Source organism: Rhipicephalus microplus, chromosome X (assembly GCF_043290135.1).
Source record: "Rhipicephalus microplus isolate Deutch F79 chromosome X, USDA_Rmic, whole genome shotgun sequence".
Taxonomy (NCBI): domain Eukaryota; kingdom Metazoa; phylum Arthropoda; class Arachnida; order Ixodida; family Ixodidae; genus Rhipicephalus; species Rhipicephalus microplus.
Genome location: NC_134710.1, coordinates 45481786 through 45502309, shown reverse-complemented (window position 1 = coordinate 45502309; position 20524 = coordinate 45481786). Strand labels below are relative to the sequence as shown.

General features: G+C 48.4%; 1 protein-coding gene across 2 annotated transcripts in view; it reads left to right on the top strand.

Annotated features, from left to right (window-relative positions):
• The window catches only part of LOC119175883 (uncharacterized), a 766025-nt gene that overhangs the window by 430607 nt on the left and 314894 nt on the right, over window positions 1-20524 (top strand). For both annotated transcript variants that reach the window (XM_075876430.1, XM_075876431.1), the window contains one exon: window positions 9073-9369. In XM_075876430.1, coding sequence (XP_075732545.1) covers window positions 9073-9369 — 297 coding nt within the window. The remainder of the gene's footprint in view (window positions 1-9072; window positions 9370-20524) is intronic.

Sequence of the window (20524 nt, the reverse complement as noted above, 5' to 3'; positions counted from 1 at the left end):
CCATAAAGGTCTATTCCAACCCGGTCGAATGGTCGCACTGGGCACGGTAACGGCTGCATTGGTGCAGTAGGACGGCTAGGATCGTGCTTGCGGCGTTGGCACTCTGTGCAAGATCGAATGTACTTTTGAACGAATGTGTACATGCCGCGCCAATAAAACCGAAAACGTAGCCTGGCGTAGGTTTTAAACAAACCGGCGTGCGCACACTGCGGATCGGCATGGAAAGCAGCACATATGCTGGCGCGGAGATGCCTGGGTATGACGAGTAGCCATTTGCGACCGTCAGGGTGGTAGTTGCGGCGATAAAGTATTCCATCACGGATGGCGAAGTGAGAGGCTTGTCGGTGTAGCGCTCGAGATGGCGGGTGGGCGAGTGTTTCAGATAGGTAATCCATGAGAGACGCAATCCACGAATCTTTGCGCTGCTCCGCAGCCATGTTGATGGGTCCTGATAGTGGAAGGAAGTTGTCTTGGATGGAGACACTCGCAATATCAGTAGAAACAGGCGAACGCGAAAGAGCGTCGGCATCGGCGTGCTTCTGGCCTGAGCGATAAATGACGCGGATGTCGTACTCTTGGAGCCGTAAAGCCCATCGTGCCAAGCGTCCTGAGGGATCTTTGAGGGAGGATAACCAGCAGAGCGCGTGGTGATCGGTAACAACATCGAAAGGGCGGCCGTACAGATAAGGCCGAAATTTTGTAATGGCCCAGATAATCGCTAGGCATTCTTTCTCAGTTACCGAATAATTTGCTTCTGTTCGTGTAAGAGTGCGGCTCGCGTACGCAACAACATATTCTTGGTAACCAGGCTTTCGTTGGGCGAGTACAGCGCCAAGACCGACACCGCTAGCATCTGTGTGGATTTCTGTGGGAGCGCTTGAATCGAAATGACGCAGTATAGGTGGTGTTGTAAGCAGTTCACGGAGCTTCGCAAAGGCACTGTCGCAAGCTGGAGACCACGCAGATAGATTGCGGTCTCCCTGAAGTAGGTCTGTCAGAGGCGCCATGATCGAGGCGAAATCTCGGACGAAGCGGCGGAAGTATGAGCAAAGCCCAATGAAACTACGCAGCTGCTTGAGAGACGCGGGCCTCGGGAACTCGCGAACAGCACGTAGCTTAGCGGGGTCAGGAAGAACGCCATCCTTCGACACGACGTGTCCGAGAATGGTCAGCTTGCGCGCTCCAAAGTGACACTTCTTCAAGTTGAGTTGGAGGCCTGCTACAGAGAGGCAGCGTAGAACCTGTTCCAAGCGACGAAGGTGCGTGGGAAAATCGGGCGAGAATACTACTACATCGTCTAAGTAGCACAAACACGTGTTCCATTTGAGGCCTCGTAGGATAGTGTCCATCATGCGCTCAAATGTTGCCGGCGCATTGCATAGCCCGAATGGCATCACGTTAAATTCGTATAAGCCGTCTGGTGTAACAAATGCAGTTTTTGGCCTATCATCCGGATTCATGTGCACTTGCCAGTACCCAGAGCGTAGATCAAGGGAGGAAAAGAACTCTGCGCCTTGTAAAGAGTCGAGGGCGTCATCAATTCGAGGCAAAGGATAAACATCCTTTCGTGTTATTTTGTTTAGGCGACGATAATCTACGCAAAAGCGTATCTTGCCATCCTTCTTTTTAACTAAAACAACCGGCGACGCCCAAGGACTGTTTGACAGTTGAACGACGCCTCGCTTTAGCATGTCACTTACTTTAGCATGTTCATCGATGATATGGCGTTCAGTTGGCGAAACACGGTATGGTCGCTGCCGTAGTGGTGGGTGATTACCTGTGTCGATCTGGTGGCATACGGTAGATGTGCGACCTAAAGTAGCGCTGTGACTGTCAAAAGATGGTCGAAACTTGTCAAGGAGGCTCAAAAGCTCACACCTCTGTTGTGGGTTTAGGCCTTCGTCGATGACACGGTTGAAAATGTCGGTAGTGGAAGGGTCATTCACGGAACTACAGGAGAGGGCGCTGACTTCCGATGATTCATCAGGAACGTCAAGTGTAGCGATGATTTCGAATGATTCTATCGAACCAATACATTCGCCTCGAAGTAGCGTAATCGTGAATGGGAACGGATTCTTCACAGGCACGTTGGTCACACCACCTTGAAGAGTAACGAGAGCGGTTGGGAGCGGTGATAGGTGGCGATGAACGAAAGCAGCGGAAGGCGTGAAGAATGCGGTAGCGTCGACGACGGTGGAACACGACACAGGTGCGAAGACAGTAGCGCGTGGAGGGATTCGGGTGTCGTCACTAATGACCAACTTCGCGTCGAAAGGGCGATCGTGCACTGGTAGCGCATCACCAAGGGGACAAAAGGTGACTTCGGCACGGGCGCAATCAATGACGGCTTGGTGATGGGAGAGAAAATCCCAACCTAAAATGATGTCATGAGAACAGTGCGGGAGTACTACGAACTGGACTGTGTAGGGCACTCCTTGAATTACAAGTCTGGCAGTACACGCGGCTACAGGCTGCACAGGCTGTGCAGTGGCAGTATGAAGACATGAACCCAAGTAAGGCGTTGTCACTTTTCGAATTGACCGGCAAACTTTTTCGGCGATGACAGAAATTGCGGCACCAGTATCAATAAGGGCAAGTACGGGTACACCTTCAAGAACGGCATTAATTACATTCGGCGGCGAACGAAGAGGGCTTGTGCTTTGCGACGAGGACGCAGTTCTTGCCTCGGGAACTGCGTCATTTAGTTTTCCGCGTCGATTGTAGGAGGGCGTCGGTGCATCGGGGAGGGCGAGCGTCGACGTGGAGAAGGAGATCGGCGATCAGGAGCTAGTCGGTGGCTTGGACGAGGAGCGTACAATTCGGGGTCTGGGGTGTATTGAGTGTACGTGTAATCGTTTTCGTATGGACGTAGGTTTTCACGTGAGTGGAGTGGGCGGCGGCGGCACAGACGTGCGACGTGCCCAGGTAGACCACACGAAAAGCAGATCGGTCGGTTGTCGGAAGTGTGCCATGGATTAGGGACTCGGCGAAGTGGAGGTCGTGGCGGCTGGGCGGCATAAACAGGAGCAGGCTGTGGAGGCGGCGCTTGGAACGTCTGTGGTCGTGGTCGTGCTGCTGCTTCGGCGTACGTCAATGGTGCATTGACTGGTGGCACCAGCTGTGGAGGAAGGACCTCAGACACTTGATCTCGTATAATAGTCCGTAGAGTAGGGCTAAGCGGTGCACTGCGCTCCGGTAGGCCAGAGATGAGCGAGAGTTGGCGGGCAACTTCTTCGCGCACGAAATCTTTGATCTGCGAGAGGAGGACGGGGTCTTGCGAGAGAGTTAAGCCGGACATCGATTCCTGATGTGGGACAGCACGGCGGGTGACGAGACGTTGCCGGCGGAGCTCATCATAGCTTTGGCAGAGCTCGGTAACTTGGGCGACAGTAGCAGGGCTTTTTGAAATGAGCATCTGGAAAGCGTCCTCGTCAATACCCTTAAAAATATGCTTGATGCGGTCCACCTCTGTCATGTTTACATCGACGCGCTTGCACAAGTCAATGACGTCTTCTATATAACTTGTAAAGTTCTCACCAGGCAGTTGAGATCTCGACTGAAGGCGCTGCTCCGCACGAAGTTTGCGGACAGAAGGACGACCAAAGACTTCGCTGAACTTTGCTTTGAATGCTGTCCAGGTGGGAACGTCGGTCTCATGGTTCCGAAGCCATAAGTGGGCAATGCCACCGAGGTAAATGCCGACAGTGGCCCGTCTCGTGGCTTCGTCCCATTTGTTCAAGACACTCACGAGTTCGTAAGTAGCCAGCCAGTCGTCGACGTCGTGGTCGTCAGTGCCGCTGAATATGGGAGGATCCCGTTGACGGACCGCGCCGGAGCACACGATGGCCTGGGAAGCCATAGGAGGAGGGCTTGTGGCAGATGCAGTGGCCATGACAGCAGGTAGAGTCCGGCTTCGCAACTCCAGGATTGCAAGGAGACCCAGCAAACTCCACCAATTATAATATAGAACGGAGACAGTCAAAAGTGTTATCCGAGACCAGGTAGAAGCGTAGGCCTAGCTATCAAAATCAGCGACAGTCCGGGCCGAGCGTCTCGTGCTTAGCACTGACAATGTGTGTGCCGAGATTTGCATGGCCCACTACAATCATCATTACACTTCCTATTGATTGTAATAATTGAAACCGGTTGTTATTACTACGCATTGCGTACCCCCCCCCCACCGGTGCCTCCTCTGCTTCTAACCCAATTCTCTTTTCGCTTAATGTTTCACCAAACACCTTTTTTTGCTCTAGCTCGCATTTCGCCGCCTTTCTAGCAAAAACCGGTCGCTCGTCACCCAACTCCCACCTGCCCTCTCTCAGCACGTTCACGTACTCTGCATGCGCTGTTGTCTGGTCGCTCACAGGTACAGCCTCACCTGTGACTCCCTCCAAACGTCTAAAATTACTTTAAAAACGTTTTCACTTCGTGATCGTCACCAGAATCGAGAGCGATTCATCGACAACATTTGCGGCACGAAGAGACTAGATCATCAAAGACGATGCCCACATTTGGGTGCAGATTTGGATGCACGTTAGAGAACCCCAGGGGGTCGACATTTCCGGGGCCCTCCACTATGGCATCTCTCATAATCATATGGTGGTTTTGGGACGGTAACCTCAATGTATCAATCAATCAAAGACGACTCATTTTAGCGAGTGTAATGTGCGTGTCGATGGTGAACAGCCGCATTTCTATGACATTAAGTTTAAGGTGATGGTGCGAATTCCATACGTATACGTCGCCGGTAAACCACGCATTTGCTGCGGCAGTCGTGTCATCGTGGAGCTGTCGGTACCACGCACCACCACGCTTTCGCATGCGTTTGTATATAGCGTTCGGATTTCGATTTCGTTGATGCCAAGTTTGTCGTACAGCTTTAAATTGTGTGAAAAGCCTAAACTTGCGTCTTACGTGTTGAGTCGCCAGTACCATTGCAATGCGCAGTGTTCAGTTTCATAGGAATTTCACTTTTTCTGGGGTTTTCATTGGATAATAACAACGTCTTATTGTCAGTACAATGCCACATTGATTTTTTTACTGCTTCTTCTAAAGCATATTGATGCGTACAAAAAAAAAACTTTTTACGCTCACTTTGACCATGCGTGTTTTCTGCAGCGCATGTTTCATTGCGGATAATATCCTCGCCTGATCACGAAGCGTGATCACTATTTCTATTGTCAGTTTGGTTATTTTGACAGCTCGCTTGGCCTCTTCGTAATATTACACATTGCCCACCAGGTTGAAGCATGTTTTCGGTTACGCCGTGATTCGCCCCTCATAATTGCGTCTAATTTTGCGAAAGCATCAAAAATTGTATTGCCGTCTTGGTTATTTTTTCAGCTCGTTTTCATAGCGGCTGCTGTATATCGCCTGCGACTGAGAGGCATGCAAGGATATAATATTTTACGTGCCAAAACCGTAAACCCATTAGAAGGATCGCAGCGTTGTGAGACTCAAACTATGCCGGCCACCTGTTTTTTTTAACGTGCACCTAAATCTATTTGAAGTTTAAAGGGCGACAACGGACAGAGGGTGCGCACACATCAAGCGCCCCCTTCTTGTTACGTTGTGCGTCATCCCACCATACGCTTGAAATATGCAAAACCAACAAGCGTTTCCTTTCACTCTTACACCTAAATCCAAGCACAGTATTACTAACGTTCGCTCTCATAGAAATGCAGCTGGCATATGCGCCGATCAAAGTCATCACTTCTATTCTAGCATCACAACACCTCAGCCTGCTAACTTATCGGTAGGTGTTACTTGCAAGACCTGTACGTGTAAATTCTCACCGAGAACATGCAGCATAAATCTGTTTACACTGAGTGGCTACGAGAAGTCTACAGACATCATCTGAATAAAACACTTGCACGGCTCCCGTCACAGTATTTAACTGTGGTACGTGTATTAAGCTAGAAAGCTCCGACATTGTCGCATTACGTATGGTTGTCTCGCAAAGCCAGTGCCCAATCTCGAAATGTACAGCGGTTGTCTATTTGCTGCAGCTTAAGCTTACAAACGCACTTCCTTTTCATATGAGACGGGCCATCAGGTTTCTCCCCGATAATTGTTGGTAATACTGTGCGTGGCGAAAAATTCTTTTAAATAACAGGAGCGCGCGAGAATCAACGAACGTCCATAATCTACTCTTGGCATCATTGCTTCTCGCACTGCTTTCTTTGGAAACGGTAGAACTTCACGGGAAGTTTTCAGCTCTTCGTCATTTTTAAATTTCTGTTCACAATGCAGCAGGAGTGTGTGCATGCTTTCCAGTATGACGAAGGAGCGGCGCCCATAGCGTGTTAAACGCGAGATAAAAGCCCAAAGGAACATGTTTTCCGAGCACGCATTGGGAGAAAACCAAGCAAGCGCGGCCTGTCCGAGCAACCAAAGCTTTGCCCTCTCTCCTCTAGGGTGGCGAACGGCGATCTCCAAGTTTGAGCCTGTCTTCCCTGTCAGATACAACTGTTCGTTCTCTGATACGCAGTTATTGCTTCTAGTCTTTAAATGTTATGCCTATCATTTCACGTTGCCCCGCACGATGCGTGGTTATGACTTTTTCTTTTGATTTGCTTCGTTACCCCCAAAGTTGCAGCCCCATATGTTAGTACTAGCAATATGCACCTCCGCCTAGATTTGCTGAAACTTGTTCTCATAGTAACGTTGCAGCCAAAGAAAGCTCGTTGTAAGATTGCTTACGGGGTACCAAAATACACTGCTGCAAGCGTGAACAAAGCCCGAACGTGAGCTGTTTGTACTTCAAAGCTATGCAAATCAGCGTCTGTGTTTACTTCTTATCTATTGCCTACTTACAAAAGTAATCAGTGTAGCCGCTGTTACTACAAAGGTGCCGAAAACCTTGAAAAAACACACTTTCTTAACTTACTCGAAATGTTCCAACGTATAGTACTGACAAAAATATTTTCAGCCCTTTCCCTCCTTTTCCCCCTTTTGCCACGAAAAGGATGATGCGAACAGATGTTTGGAAAAAATAGGCACTTTTTTGTTTATGCTATCTTGGGCTTTAAAAAAAGCAATAATTCTTTCTTGAAAGAGCAATCTATTCAAGTGACCGTCGCGCACTTGGTAAGTATGCTTGGACTGGTAGAGGCAGCAGGCCTTTGAAACATGTCACAACTGGGTGATTTGCTTACAAAAAGTGCTTTAGTTGTCGGAATCTATCACGCGAGTGTTTACAGTGTAGATTATAAACACCCTTTCTTTATTGTACTGCTCAAGTCTCCAAGATGTGACAACCGAAAAATCCCAGTCGCCTATATATGTAATAGATGTGCTTACATGCAGAAGGGTAACGCATTAAGGCTTGTAGAATCTAGGACGACAAAAGGAAAAGAGGCTAGTTTTCATAGAAAGACGTCATGTCTTAGAATAGCTGCAACCTGTTAAACATTCAAAGTGCAAGTACGATTGCGAAGTACAAACTGCTCTCTAAACCATCATCACTTTATGGTGCAGCGGTCTACGTATATGTATGTATATGCCTATACGACGCATCTGCAAGGCAATGTGCGCACCTATAAGTACTTTATCACTTTCTCGATGCTGTGGCAAATAAGGTTGACAAAAAAATAGAATGGATTACTTTGTAATGGGTGAACAGCCTGAACCCATTCACTCGTTGCGCAACTCATATGGTGTGACACCAAGTGCGACTGTACGCTTCTGCGGCGGAATATTACATCTTGTAACGCGACTTGTCGCCCGACCTCATGCCTGTAAAGTGTTTTCGAAGTACGTTCATTCACAGGCGTAGCTTAGTGGTGGAATGACAGACTACCAGGGCAGAGTACCTACCTGGGTTTGATTCCGGACCGAACCCGGCTGCTTTCTTTTCCCCCTCTTTGTACACGATAACTGCGAGGGCCACCCGCGTCAGTGGTGGTAAACTTCGCACATCGCCCGCGAAATCGGCTGTTGCCGTGAACTCTTGAAAGCTTGCGCTTTAAAATAGGAAACGCTTAAGAACATGACAAGCTGAGCTGCATCTCGGAGAACGCAGAGCGCACTGCAGCGCATGGTAAGTGCCATGTTAGGGGAGCAAAGAAGCTTTAGTGCATGCAAAATTTGCACCGCTTCGCGTGTCGATCGAACCCGACATTGTGACGTCATGTCTGAAGTTCTTTGTTGTGATCAAAACTTTTTGCGTGTTTGAATACTGTTCACTACAGCATTTTATAACATACACCTAGAAATAATGTATTCCGCCCGTCTGGAGTGAGACACAACCCTGCCCCATAACAGGTACCTCTGCTGTGAAGTCCCAAGTCCACCTGATCACAAAAGATAACGTTGGAATGTTGTTGGGGGATACGGGCTGAGAGAAAGAGGGAGACGAAGTGCTTTAGGATGTGGCGCGAACGCATTGAATATTCTTAATGCTAGTAAGATCCATCGGGTTAGAAGACCTACCACCGTGCATGATTGGGACTGCTGGAGCACCACGCGCTGTACAGTAAATAGAGGGGTACGTTCCCCCACATACATTGTACCCCGGTAGTGGTGCTTTCCTGATTGTACATGCACCCTTTGTAGTCGTGAAGCTCGATGTTTTTGTCATGTACTTTATCCTTGGTTGGAAGTCAATAAACTTCTCCTTGTTGCAATGTATGGTAACATATGTATTGATCCCGGTATAACTTCATTAACAGAAAACTTGATTTTTTTCTTTAATTCTTGTAGTATTTCTCTTCATTCACCTCTACTAAACAGTTATAACATAGTAATTGTGGTGGTTTACGTCTCAAAACCACCATGTAACTAAGAAGGTCGCCGTATAGTGGAGCGCTCCGAAAATATTGACCACTTGGGTTTCCGCTGCGTCCAGGATTTCATCCCACGGTAGTCTGCTCAGCAGTCAAGCACCGTGACTACTATAGACCACCATGGCGCGGTACTACATCGTGTCATGACTTTATTTACATATTTATTTACACAGGCAGTGAACTTGGAAATGTTCCCCGCCTCCTTTCGTACAGTGCACACTATCTGGAATCACAGAATAAGAATAAACTGGTGAATCGCGCTTGTTTGCATGCACTGCGCTCGCAGACGGTGACCACCGTGCAGAGCGACACGGGCCACCCGGCGGCTGACGAAGACATGGTGGCTGCGCACATGTGTCACCTTCTACGCGTGGCGCTGAGCAGCCTGCGTGGTGGACAGGCACTGCAGTTCACCGCTTTGCTTCTAATCAACAAGCTGGTGGACCTGGGCGTTGCCCGAGGCCTGACGATGAGGCCCAGCTGCAGCCAACCCTCCGGCCGCTGCTCGGTGCACAGACTTGCCGCACTGTGGCACCAGTCATCGAGCGTCAAGGAGAACCACGGCTTCCAGCCTTTGCCCTCGGTGCGTACATACTTCCTATGCTGGTTTAGATTCGCAGGTGGCCACCATACGCCTCTGTGTACTTCACCCTGTCATTCCTCGTTACATTACCTTTCTACAGCTCTACAACTTGAAGTTGACTGCAGAGAACCTATATGCAGCTTTCCATTTCATTTTTCATTCATTTCGTGGTATGTCATAAACAAAAAAAAAATGCGCCACGGTTGCGTTGCTATAGGTCTACAACAGCAGCTCTGTAATGTGACTTTCAACTTTATTTTTCATTATTTTCGCCGCACTTCACAAATCCAGCCACCTTGTCATAACGATTTTTGCCAAGTTCGGCCAAACTCCGCTTTAGGGGCTATGAAATCGACTGAATTAAATACCCATTGAGAGGTTCCGCCAACAAAACATCTGATATGCATTGTGTTCCGACTGTCATAGAAACGTGGAATATTTTCTACCAAAACACGATTCTTTTTATGAGCTACAGGAGCTTGAAGGTGCCGGCTTCCGCGACATTTTCACTTTCATTCATGGTTTCTAAAGAAGAAAAATTGGAATATACCTTCACTTTCACAATGGCTAGCACGATAAAAAAATTAGTGCGTTCCAATAGTCTTTAGGTACTACTCATACTGGTTGCTTGCTGCCTCAGTTGGCACATGACAATACTCTGAAAATACGGCCTAAAGTGGAAACTGGAGAAACCAGAGGAACAAAATGACGGTATGTACAGGTGGTTCACTTTCTTTGACTTAATTTATTATTATTGTTTTTCCCCTTTGCTGGCGTTCTCTTAGCAGTACCTTTTTGGCAACTGCCTCTTCGTTGGATAGGTGGTTCCTACAACATGCATTCTTTGTTAATAGGCTTCGCATTTTCCCAACCCAATGCCAGTCTGTTGTATTCAAACACATCGAAGGGCGCAACAAACGTTGTAAGGTAAGTGCTCTTCAAGTGGAACTTAACTGTGTCTCTTGCAGAGCTCGATGCAGGAGAACCATGAGCGGCTACCCATTTTATCGATCATTTTCTCAATTCTGGCCATCGGGTGAGGAAATAGGTTGGGCTGGCGGTTGACAAGCTCATAGTCAGTGCATTCTGTATGTCCCATCCTCTTTCGTCTCTATAGTAATCAATGATGCAAACGAGGATGCAGAAGGCTGAATAACCTCCACCTTGAGCAAGCCTTCCAGTTTTTGCATCAATAACTCCTTTTTTTTAACATGCCGTATGGCCGTATGAGTTGCTGCGTACGACAGCAGCGTCACCGACCTTGAAATTCACTCCAGGAACATTGGCCGCAGGTGGATGTTGTTCAATACGTATTAATTCTGAATATTGTGTTGATACATCTGCGCTTGATGTTACCAGCTTCGACAAAGGTTCATACTCAAATCCCGGCTGTGGCGGCTGCATTTTCAATGGAGGCGAAAATGCTGTAGGCTCGTGGGCTCAGATTAGGGTGCACGTTAAAGAACCCCAGGTGGCCGAAATTTTCGAAGCCCTCCAACACAGCATCTCTCATATTCATATGCTGGTTTTGGGACGTTGAACCCCAGATATCAATAAATAAAAATAATGAATGAATGAATCAATCAATCAATCAATCAATCAGAGGTTCATTCTCAAGTACATTTTCAACTAAATGTTCGTTTTCTACGTCATCGCTCCATGATACATTTATTCTCATTCGCTTCATGTCAGGCCAAGCCACAAGACAATTAAATATAGTTTCGTGTACAAATAGGACGTTGACATTCGTCTTGCTGCCTTGGAATTCTACACAAACCATACCACGTATTGAGTATTTAGGAAGGTCTGTCTTAGCTTCGCACATTAGGAGTGTTGCCAGGGAACGTTTCTTCAGGCAGAATGAGTGACAACTGATGGTGCTGACTCGTCTATGTCTACCTCCATTCAGTTAGTCTTCTATTTATTGTACTTTGTGCGTAGAGCAAACCTGCAGTGGTCTTTGCCAAATGAATGATCTTGGGTTTAATTGGTTTAGTAATACGCCTTGATGTGTCATTTGGTAAGGTGACATGACGTCTGTTAGAATGTTCCTTACGGAATGCAGTATTTCTTCGACTATCGCATGTGGTCAAGGTATCATTTCGCCCTGCACACTCCGAGTCATCCCATGTATAATTAACGCGACTGAGGACGTCTGCGGAAGTACGAGCTCAGCGAGCTGCGATAGTCGGTGCTTTTCGAAATAATAATCGAAAATTGCTCCTTCTCGGTGCTTGTGTAGGATGGCTTTGTCCCAACAGTCAACATCATTCTGGTCAAATGGAATAAGAATAACATCACCCTAAAATAAATGGTCCCCTAGGGTGACACGCCACATCAAGGCGTCTTCCCAAACCTTGTCGCACTGAACATTATTCATTTCGGCAATTCCGCTGCAGGTTTGCTTTACGCACAAATGACAATGAATAGAAGAATAACTGAATGGAGTTTTGGTAGACAGGGGTGCGTTCGTAAGCATCGTCTGTTCTTAATTCATCCCGCCTTACTATTTTCCTTCATTCTCTCACATCATTCCTCTTCATCCTGTCTTCCATTTGCTACCCCTCGCTATACTGTAACGTACGTGGTAATGCTGTAGCTTACCTTCTCGCCTCTTCCATACCCAACTATGCTACCTCCTTCTCACCCCAACCTCAATCCTCCTCGCCGTCACATCCATTTCCCATACTCATGCTAAACTATACATAGTAAGGCTATGTCATGCTTTACTCTCGCCCCTCCCTCTTTCCTTCCTTCACCCCATCACTTCCCTTTGCCATCTCCACGCTATACTATACAATGCAGAGCTATTCTGTGCTTCGAGCTGCTTGGTCCATACCGGCTTTTGGTGACTCATACCGCCAAGTTTTCAATTTACAGTAATGGCCATGCACTAAGCTTATTCGGACCATGCAAATAAGTGTTTGTTTCTGTCTCGCTCTCTCTCTGGCTTTCGAGCTCAAACAGCTGCACTGTTGAAGCTTCATTTCTTTCCGCATGTCGACAGCGTGATCATGACTAGTTTTAAGCATCGCAGTCTGAGCAGTGTGGTATCACTGGTTACCACGATGATTGATATGTTGGGTTTAACGTCCCATAACCGCCATATGATTATGAGAGGCGCCGTAGTGGAGGGCTCCGGAAATTTTGACCACCTTGGGTTCTTTAACGTGCACCCAAATCTGAGCACACGGGCATACCACATTTCTGCCTCCATCGGAAATGCAGCGGCCGAAGCCGGGATTTGATCCCGCGACCTGCGGGTCAGCAGCCGAGTACCTTAGCCACTAGACTACCGCGGTGGGGCCACTGGTTACCACGATGGCTCAGTTTTTTTTTTTTTTTTGGCGGCATCGTCTCGGTATTATTTCAAATATCCTACCGCAGTATCACCGCCAAATCGCGAACTGGGCAATAATTGATAGCAGCCGAGAGCGCCATATCGTAATGTTGCATGTCATTTTTCCTTATATTTGCGTTCATTGAGCAGTGTGCACTAATGGCACTGCGTTCCTTGTGTGTTTAAAAAAGGTGGCTAACGATTCAGAGTACTAGGTACTCTACTATGGGAGAGCTGAAAGCCGTCCCGTGGGCCTCATAGGCCGTGTAAAAAATGGCTCCGAAAGAGCACAGAATAATAGAAAAATACAGGTACAGTAGTCGTTAAAAATTTTGGCATTCAATTCTCTGGCATCATAAAAGTACCCGCTTAGCGATTCTGGTTTTGCGTGTAAGAAATCAACGCAATAATCAATTATATTTCAGGAATGTTACACAAGTACTTTGGAGAAAATATGTTACCGCTCACAGAAGCAATCTTTTATATCAGAATATACCCAATACTTATATTGATTGAACTATGCAAAGTCACCAACTTGAAATAAACATTGTCTTTTCAAGAATTCTTTTTCATAGCCTCGAAACTGTACTCATCGTCATAGCTGACCAACAAGTGTTGTGGGGAAGGAAAACTCGTAAGCTATTAAATATCAACGAAAACTGTAGTAATTTGTCTATGATTTTTCAGTTTTATAAGTATACACTTCTTTAAAATCAATTTGATAGGCTTTTTTTCTCGCGTCGCGTGCTGTCACGGTGGCGCCACCGCTCGGCTTGCCGCTTGACTAGTGCGGAGACAACGCCTCCTAAATTTCCTGTGCCTGCCGGATGAGCGCGAAACGGCAGTCATCCATGGCGGCGCTGCCTACGTAGAAATAAGGGTTTTTGTACTCGGCCTTCGAGATCGGCAATTTCAGCGTTTACTACTAATTTTAGAGGACGCCTTGTATTAAAAAAGTTGCTTGCTGAATGACAGCGTCACTTACGTAGGGTTAATTATAATGACGTTTACGCCTTTTTAAAACTTTTTACGTTATTTTTGTGCATATAAGCTCCAAAAACGTAAAAACCCATTTGAAGACACCCCTACTTGAATGACGCCACTGCCGTCGTTCCGACGACCGCCGCTTCCCAAGTCACCACCGATAATCCGGCAGGCAAGGAAAATCTAGGAGGCGTTGGCGGAGAACGCGGTTTCACACTCTCCCAACTTTCCATAGGAACCCATGCATTCTGAATCAATTAGGTGACCAGTAAAAGAGCGAGGGCTTGTGGGATGCACCGTCTGCTACTGGCTTCCGGTTCGAGAAGAGTAGACGACGGTGAACCGCACGCCAAATACTATTCGGCATTCGTGCGCGGACGCCCGCTTATCCTTTTCCTGATAAACCATTCAGCCGTTGGCTGCTCCAACTTGAGCGTGATTGATTGATTGATATATGGGGTTTAACGTCCCAAAACCACCATATTGCCACCATTGATGAACGAGACGTGGTGGCTCATACTTGTTTTGGGGCTGCGAAGAAGAGAACATTTTTGTTGCTCTGGTTCAGGGGAACTCCTGGCTGTAGGTCTTGTTTTGTTCGTGACATTACTGGTGGAGACGCTGGGTACGTGTACGTCGGCTGTTTCGGCCATCTTGGAGACAGCTACATCTCCCAGAGCAAGAAGCAGCCGCCGCCTGCGTGGGTTACCCACTGAATTCGGTCCCTTGGCATCCACACCCATAAAGATGGCAACTGAGATGACAAGCCAGGTGGCCCAAACCAGCGATGCCCATGGTTCTCTTCTCGCGCATGTTTTTCATGCGCCACAGACACTAAAGGCGTTCCATGGAGACATCTTCGAGGATGACTGGCTCGACCACTTTGGTCGGGTTGCCAGTATCAACGAATGGGACGATGTTCGTAAGCTGCGCCGAGTTTACTTCTACTTGGAGGATTCTGCGAAGACGTGGTACGAGAACCACGAGGGCTCTTTTGCAACCTGGCAAGAGTTTAGCCGACAGCTCCGTAAAGCCTATCGCAACACCGAGAAGAAGGAGAGGGCTGAACAAGCCATATCCTGCAGAAACCAGCGGCCGAACGAACAAGTATCCATGTTTGTCGAGGACATGCTTCGGCTCTTCAAGCGCGCGGACCCTGCCATGCCGGAGGAAAAGAAGGTGCGGCATTTGATGCGCGGACTAAAAGAGCAGCTTTTCGCTGGGCTCGTGCGCAATCCACCGACGACAGTCGCCCAGTTCATCAGTGAGGCAACCACGATGGAACGTACTCTGCTGCAGCGATCGTCAATATACGAACGCCAGATCCCGGCCACCGCATGCTCTATCGGCTCTGACAGCGAGAGACAGGCCCTCGCAGATTTCATTCGAAGTATCGTTCGGGACGAATTGCGACAGATTCAGGCAGTGGGATCCCATCCACCTGTGTCAGCCCTCACGGATGTAATCAGACAAGAAGTCCAGCAGGCCGTCACACCCCTGGCCCCAATCGACCCACCAATTTCCGAGGCTCAGTCCTGACATACGCAGCGGCATTGCTATCCCCTGTGCCACCGGCTACAGATCCTGCTATGCGGCCAAGGTACCAGGCTATGCAGCCATTCCACGACAATGGTTCAAGCCCGCCTCTCGGCTCAAGGTTGCCGAACACACCCACTTATCTGCCGTCTGCCTCAAGACAAAGTGGTTGCAAGGCAATCACGTGGCACACCTCGGATAACCGTCCGTTCTGCTATCACTGCGTCGAAGCGGGTCACGTATACCGGAATTGTCAATACCAGCAACTAGGTCTCCGCGGCTTCCACCCTGATGCTCGATGCCCACGCTACGGTGAGTGCTCCCGCGAAATAGAATCCTATCTCACGGGCTAGCGAACTCCTTCGACTATTCAGCACCGCCAGTCGAGATCACCATCGCCTCGCCGGTCTACGTCACCCAGTTTGCCCTCATCGTCTTCCGCACCTTTCAGGAGCCGGTGCCAAGTCTCCGCAGGTGAAACTACGAACGGTGACTTCTGGGGGTGAAGTCGCAGCCCGGTGAACTGTAAAAGACCCTATTTCGATGCAACGACCAGACGAAGACCATTCAGGTTTTGCAGTGTTCTCCGGCAGCAGAAAGATCGTTTCCGATGAAATCGCTGTCTTCGTTCACAATCATGCTCTCAACGCCCTCGTCGACACCGGTGCTGACTATTCCGTAATGAGCGCCACACTGGCATCTGAACTGAGGAAGGTTACCACACCGGGGCAAGAACCCCAGTTGCGGACGGCAGGTGGCCATCTGGTGATGCCTACTGGTATGTGCACGGCACGCATTCGAATACGTACGTCGACATTTGCGGGCTCTTTCCTCGTATTGCGCATGTGCTCTCGGCCAGTCATTCTAGGAATGGACTTTTTTCGTGAATACGGCGCCGTAATCGACCTCCGTGAATTACTTGTGTCGTTCGAGGATCCTTTTTGCGCTGCAACTGACAGTACACAATTCCGGAAAAGAGCGCTCCGTGTTACCGACGATTCTCTGACTCTCCCACCTCGAAGCAGCCTCTTTGTCAAAGTAGAATTGGGACAGGACGTGTCTGACGCGGTAATTGCAGAGGCCAATTTGTCTCTCCTCATTTCACGACAAATCTGTGTTGCCCGAGGAATCATTCAGCCTAGCAACAGGCATGTTCACCTGCTGGTCACGAACTTCAGCGACGAATATCGTCACCTAACGAGACACACTGCCATTGCATATGGTGAAGAACTTGCCGATGCCGATGGTTCGTCTACGTTAGCTTCATTTTCATCGAATGGCCACCCTGACGAGGCTATCGCGAGCACTCTCGACGTAAACGAGAGCCTACCTTCGGCTCAACGAGAAAGCCTTTTACGTATACTCGGCTCATTTCAAGGCTGCTTTGCTACTACGTCAAAAGTTAAACAGACACCACTTGCTCAGCATCGTATCATCACGGAACCCACCGAGAGACCCATCCGACAACATGCCTATAGGGTGTCACAAAAAGAGCAAGACGCCATACGTGACCAAGTCCAGCAGATGCTTCAGGACGACGCCATCCAGCCATCAACCAGTCCCTCGGCTTCGCCAGTTGTGCTAGTAAAGAAGGACGGTACGCTGCGTTTTTGCGTTGATTACTGTAAACTGAACAAGGTCACCAAAAAGGACGTTTATCCTCCACCCCGGATAGATGACTCATTGGACCGTATACGCAGCGCTAAATATTTTTCCTCCATGAATTTATTTATTTATTTATTTATTTCGGTTACCCTTAGGGCACATAAAGGCGTTGCATAGGGGGTGGGTAATACAAGAAAAAATGCAGTTGCGTATACGGTCCTAGATTTGCGTAGCGGCTACTGGCAAATCGCAGTGGATGAGCGCGACCGCGAAAAGACGGCGTTTATTTCTCCCGACGGCCTGTACGAGTCTAAAGTGTTGCCTTTCGGTCTATGCTCAGCGCCAGCTACTTTCCAAAAAATGATGGATACGGTTCTCACGGGGCTGAAATGGCAATCATGTCTTGTTTACCTTGATGACGTCGCGGTCTTTGCAGACACATTTGAACAACACGTCCAACGCCTTCAGGCAGTTCTTCAGGCAATCAGTACAGTGGGGCTTTCTCTCAAACCCGAGAAATGTCATTTTGAATATGAAGAACTGGTTCCTTGGTCACGTTCTGAGTCATGCCGGCATCCACCCAGATCCGGAGAAAACCCGCGCCGTTGCCGCCTTTCCCGTGCCCACAAATAAGCGCGACCTACGCCGATTTCTGGGGCTCTGTGCGTATTACAGGCGCTTTGTCAAAAACTTTTCGAAGATTGCTGAACCTCTCAACAAGCTTACAAAAGACGGTGTTTCGTTTGTTTGGGGTCCCGATCAGTTCCAGGCGTTCGACACCCTCCGAAACTTCCTCCAGGCTCCGCCTGTACTGGGCCATTTTGACGAAAGTGCCGACATGAAATACACATTGACGCCAGCAACGTAGGAATAGGAGTGGTATTAGTTCAGTGGCATAATGGCGTAGAGCACGTGATCGCTTATGTGAGCAGAACGTTATCCCCAGCGGAGAAAAACTATTTTGCAACCGAAAAGGAATGCCTCGCTGTTGTCTGGGTCATAACAAAGTTCCGCCCATACTTGTATGGCCGCCCATTCAGGGTAGTTAGCGACCACCATTCCCTTTGTTGGCTCGCAAATCTCAGATCCCTCAGGTCGTCTAGCACGATTGAGCCTTCGGCTACAAGATTTCGATGTCACCATCGTCCACAAATCTTGGTGGAAACACACCGACGCCGACTGTCTCTCACGTGCACAGGTCGAAAATGCCAACACTGACCTTGAAGACGACGACACTTTTCTTTCTGCCGTATCAGCAACCCGCTTGGCTGAGCAACAGACTCATGACTCGGACCTCATCCCGCTCATTGACTACCTGGAAGGACGCCATTCCCACCCTCCTCGAAGCTTTGCACGCGCACTATCCTCCTCTTGTCTCCGCGATGGAGTCCTTTATGAAAAAAATTTTCATCCTACACAAGCTATGTATCTGCTTGTTGCGCCCACTACGTTTCGTGGTGACATTTTACGTGCGTGTCATGATGAGCCATCGTCCGGACACCTCGGCTATACGCGCACGCTGCAACGGATTCAACGCTTATACTATTGGCCATGTCTCGCAAAGACTGTGAAGCACTACGTTCACACATGTCGCGACTGTCAGGGACGTAAGAATTCACCTTTACGACCAGCGGGACTACTGCAACCAATAGGCCCACCAAAGACGCCCTTTCATCAGATTGGCATGGGTTTGCTGGGGTCATTCCCCACGTGTTCATCTGGAAACCGGTGAATTGTGGTCGCTACCGACCACTTAGCACGCTACTGTGAAAATATGGCACTTCCAAAAGCCACCGCAGCAGACATCGCCCAATTTTTCGTTAACAGTATCGTCTTGTGTCACGGCGCTCCAGCTGTCGTCATAACTGATCGTGGGACAGCCTTCACCGCAGAGATGCTGCAAAAAGTCTTACGATTAAGTTGCACGAAACATCGGAAAACAACGGCTCACCACCTGCAAGCAAACGGGCTGACTGAACGACTCCATAGGACAATTGCAGACAGGCTGTCAATGTATGTGGACATCGATCACAAGAACTGGGACGCCACACTTCCTTACGTAACATTTGCGTATAACACTGCTGTTCAAGAAAGTACCAGTTTCACACCTTTCCCGGTCGCGAGGTCACGACGATGCTCGACGCCATGCTCCTGCCCGACAACTCAGGAATATAGCACGGATGCCGCCAAATTTGTGCAGTGCGCAGAAGAGGCCCGTCAACTTGCTCGTCACCGTATTCAACATCACCAAACCGCAGTCGCGCGCCGCTACAATCTTCGTCACTGTGAAGTTATTTTCAAGCCCGGTGATGAAGTCTAGGTGTGGACCCCTATTCGACAGCGTGGCCGTTCAGAAAAGCTTCTTCGCCGCAACTTCAGCCCTTACAAGGTCGTACGACGTCTCAGCGACGTCAGTTACGAGGTTCTCCCAGAAGGCACTTTGAGACGTTCTCGTTTCATCCCGCAAACTGAAGTCATTCACGTTTCACGGCTCAAACCATACTTTTCACGCTTGGAATCACCAGTGAGCGACTGACTTTATTGGTAACTTCGCGTCTTTCTTTTTGTTTCGTCTTTTTCTTACATTCTTCCTTTTTTTTAATTTTTCATTTAACTCTTCACTCCACAACCAACTACGTTATTCCGCCTTACGCCATTCATTTTGCTTGCATGGTAATTTTTATCTCATTTTCTTTTTTGCCTTCATGTACAGCATCGAGACGATGCTTCTTGGGAGAGGGGGTAATGGCACCATTGATGAACGAGCCGCTGTGGCTTATTTGTTTTGGGGCTGCGAAGAAGAAGAGAGCATTTTCGTGTCTCTTGTTCAGGTGAACTCCTGGCTGTAGGTCTTGTTTTGCTCGTGACAATATGATTATGATAGACGCTGTAGAGGAGGGCTTCGGAAATTTAGACCCCCTGGGGTTCTTTACCATGCGCCCAAATCTGAGCACACGAGCTTACAACGTTTCCGCCTCCATCAAAAATGCAGCCGCCGCAGCCAGGATTCGATCCCGCGACCTGCGGGTTAGCAGCCGAGTACCTTACCCACTAGACCACCGCGGCGGGGCAACTTGAGCGTGAAAGGTAAACGCAGGTATCGATTCCCGTGAAATGAAAAAAAAATAAAAATAAAAAATGAGGTGGGCCGCGGCTGTGAAGAAAGCCACAGTGGCAGGTAGCCTTTGAGGAAGCCATAGTGTGCGAAAACCATTTTATCACCGGTACATGTGTATTCCACAATAAAAAAGCTTACGCACAAATTTGCTGCGGATATTATATTATGAAATAAATTTTCGCGCAGGCGCACCTAATAAATATATTATGGGAACGCGCGGGCGAAATCTACCTGCCAAATGATGAACGCCAGCCATTGCACCCGTATATATGACAAAAAAAAAACAAAAACAAAACGCGAAAGCTTCACTCAAGAGTGAGTGTACACGAAGCGCTGGACGAGTTCATTTTCGTTTATCTTGGTCAAACTGTGCGCCAGGATGGCACCCAAAGGAAGAAGTGTGTTAAACAAGCGCAGTGTTTCGATTATTCGGTGCCGTCTTTGTCTGGCTGTATTAATTATGTGCCAGCGTGCCGCGCAGCTTGATCAAGATCAGCGTTCAAATGAGCATCTCGCTTCTACTAAGAAATGCATCTTATAGCGCGCTGAAAGCTAGAAAAAAAAGATATCAA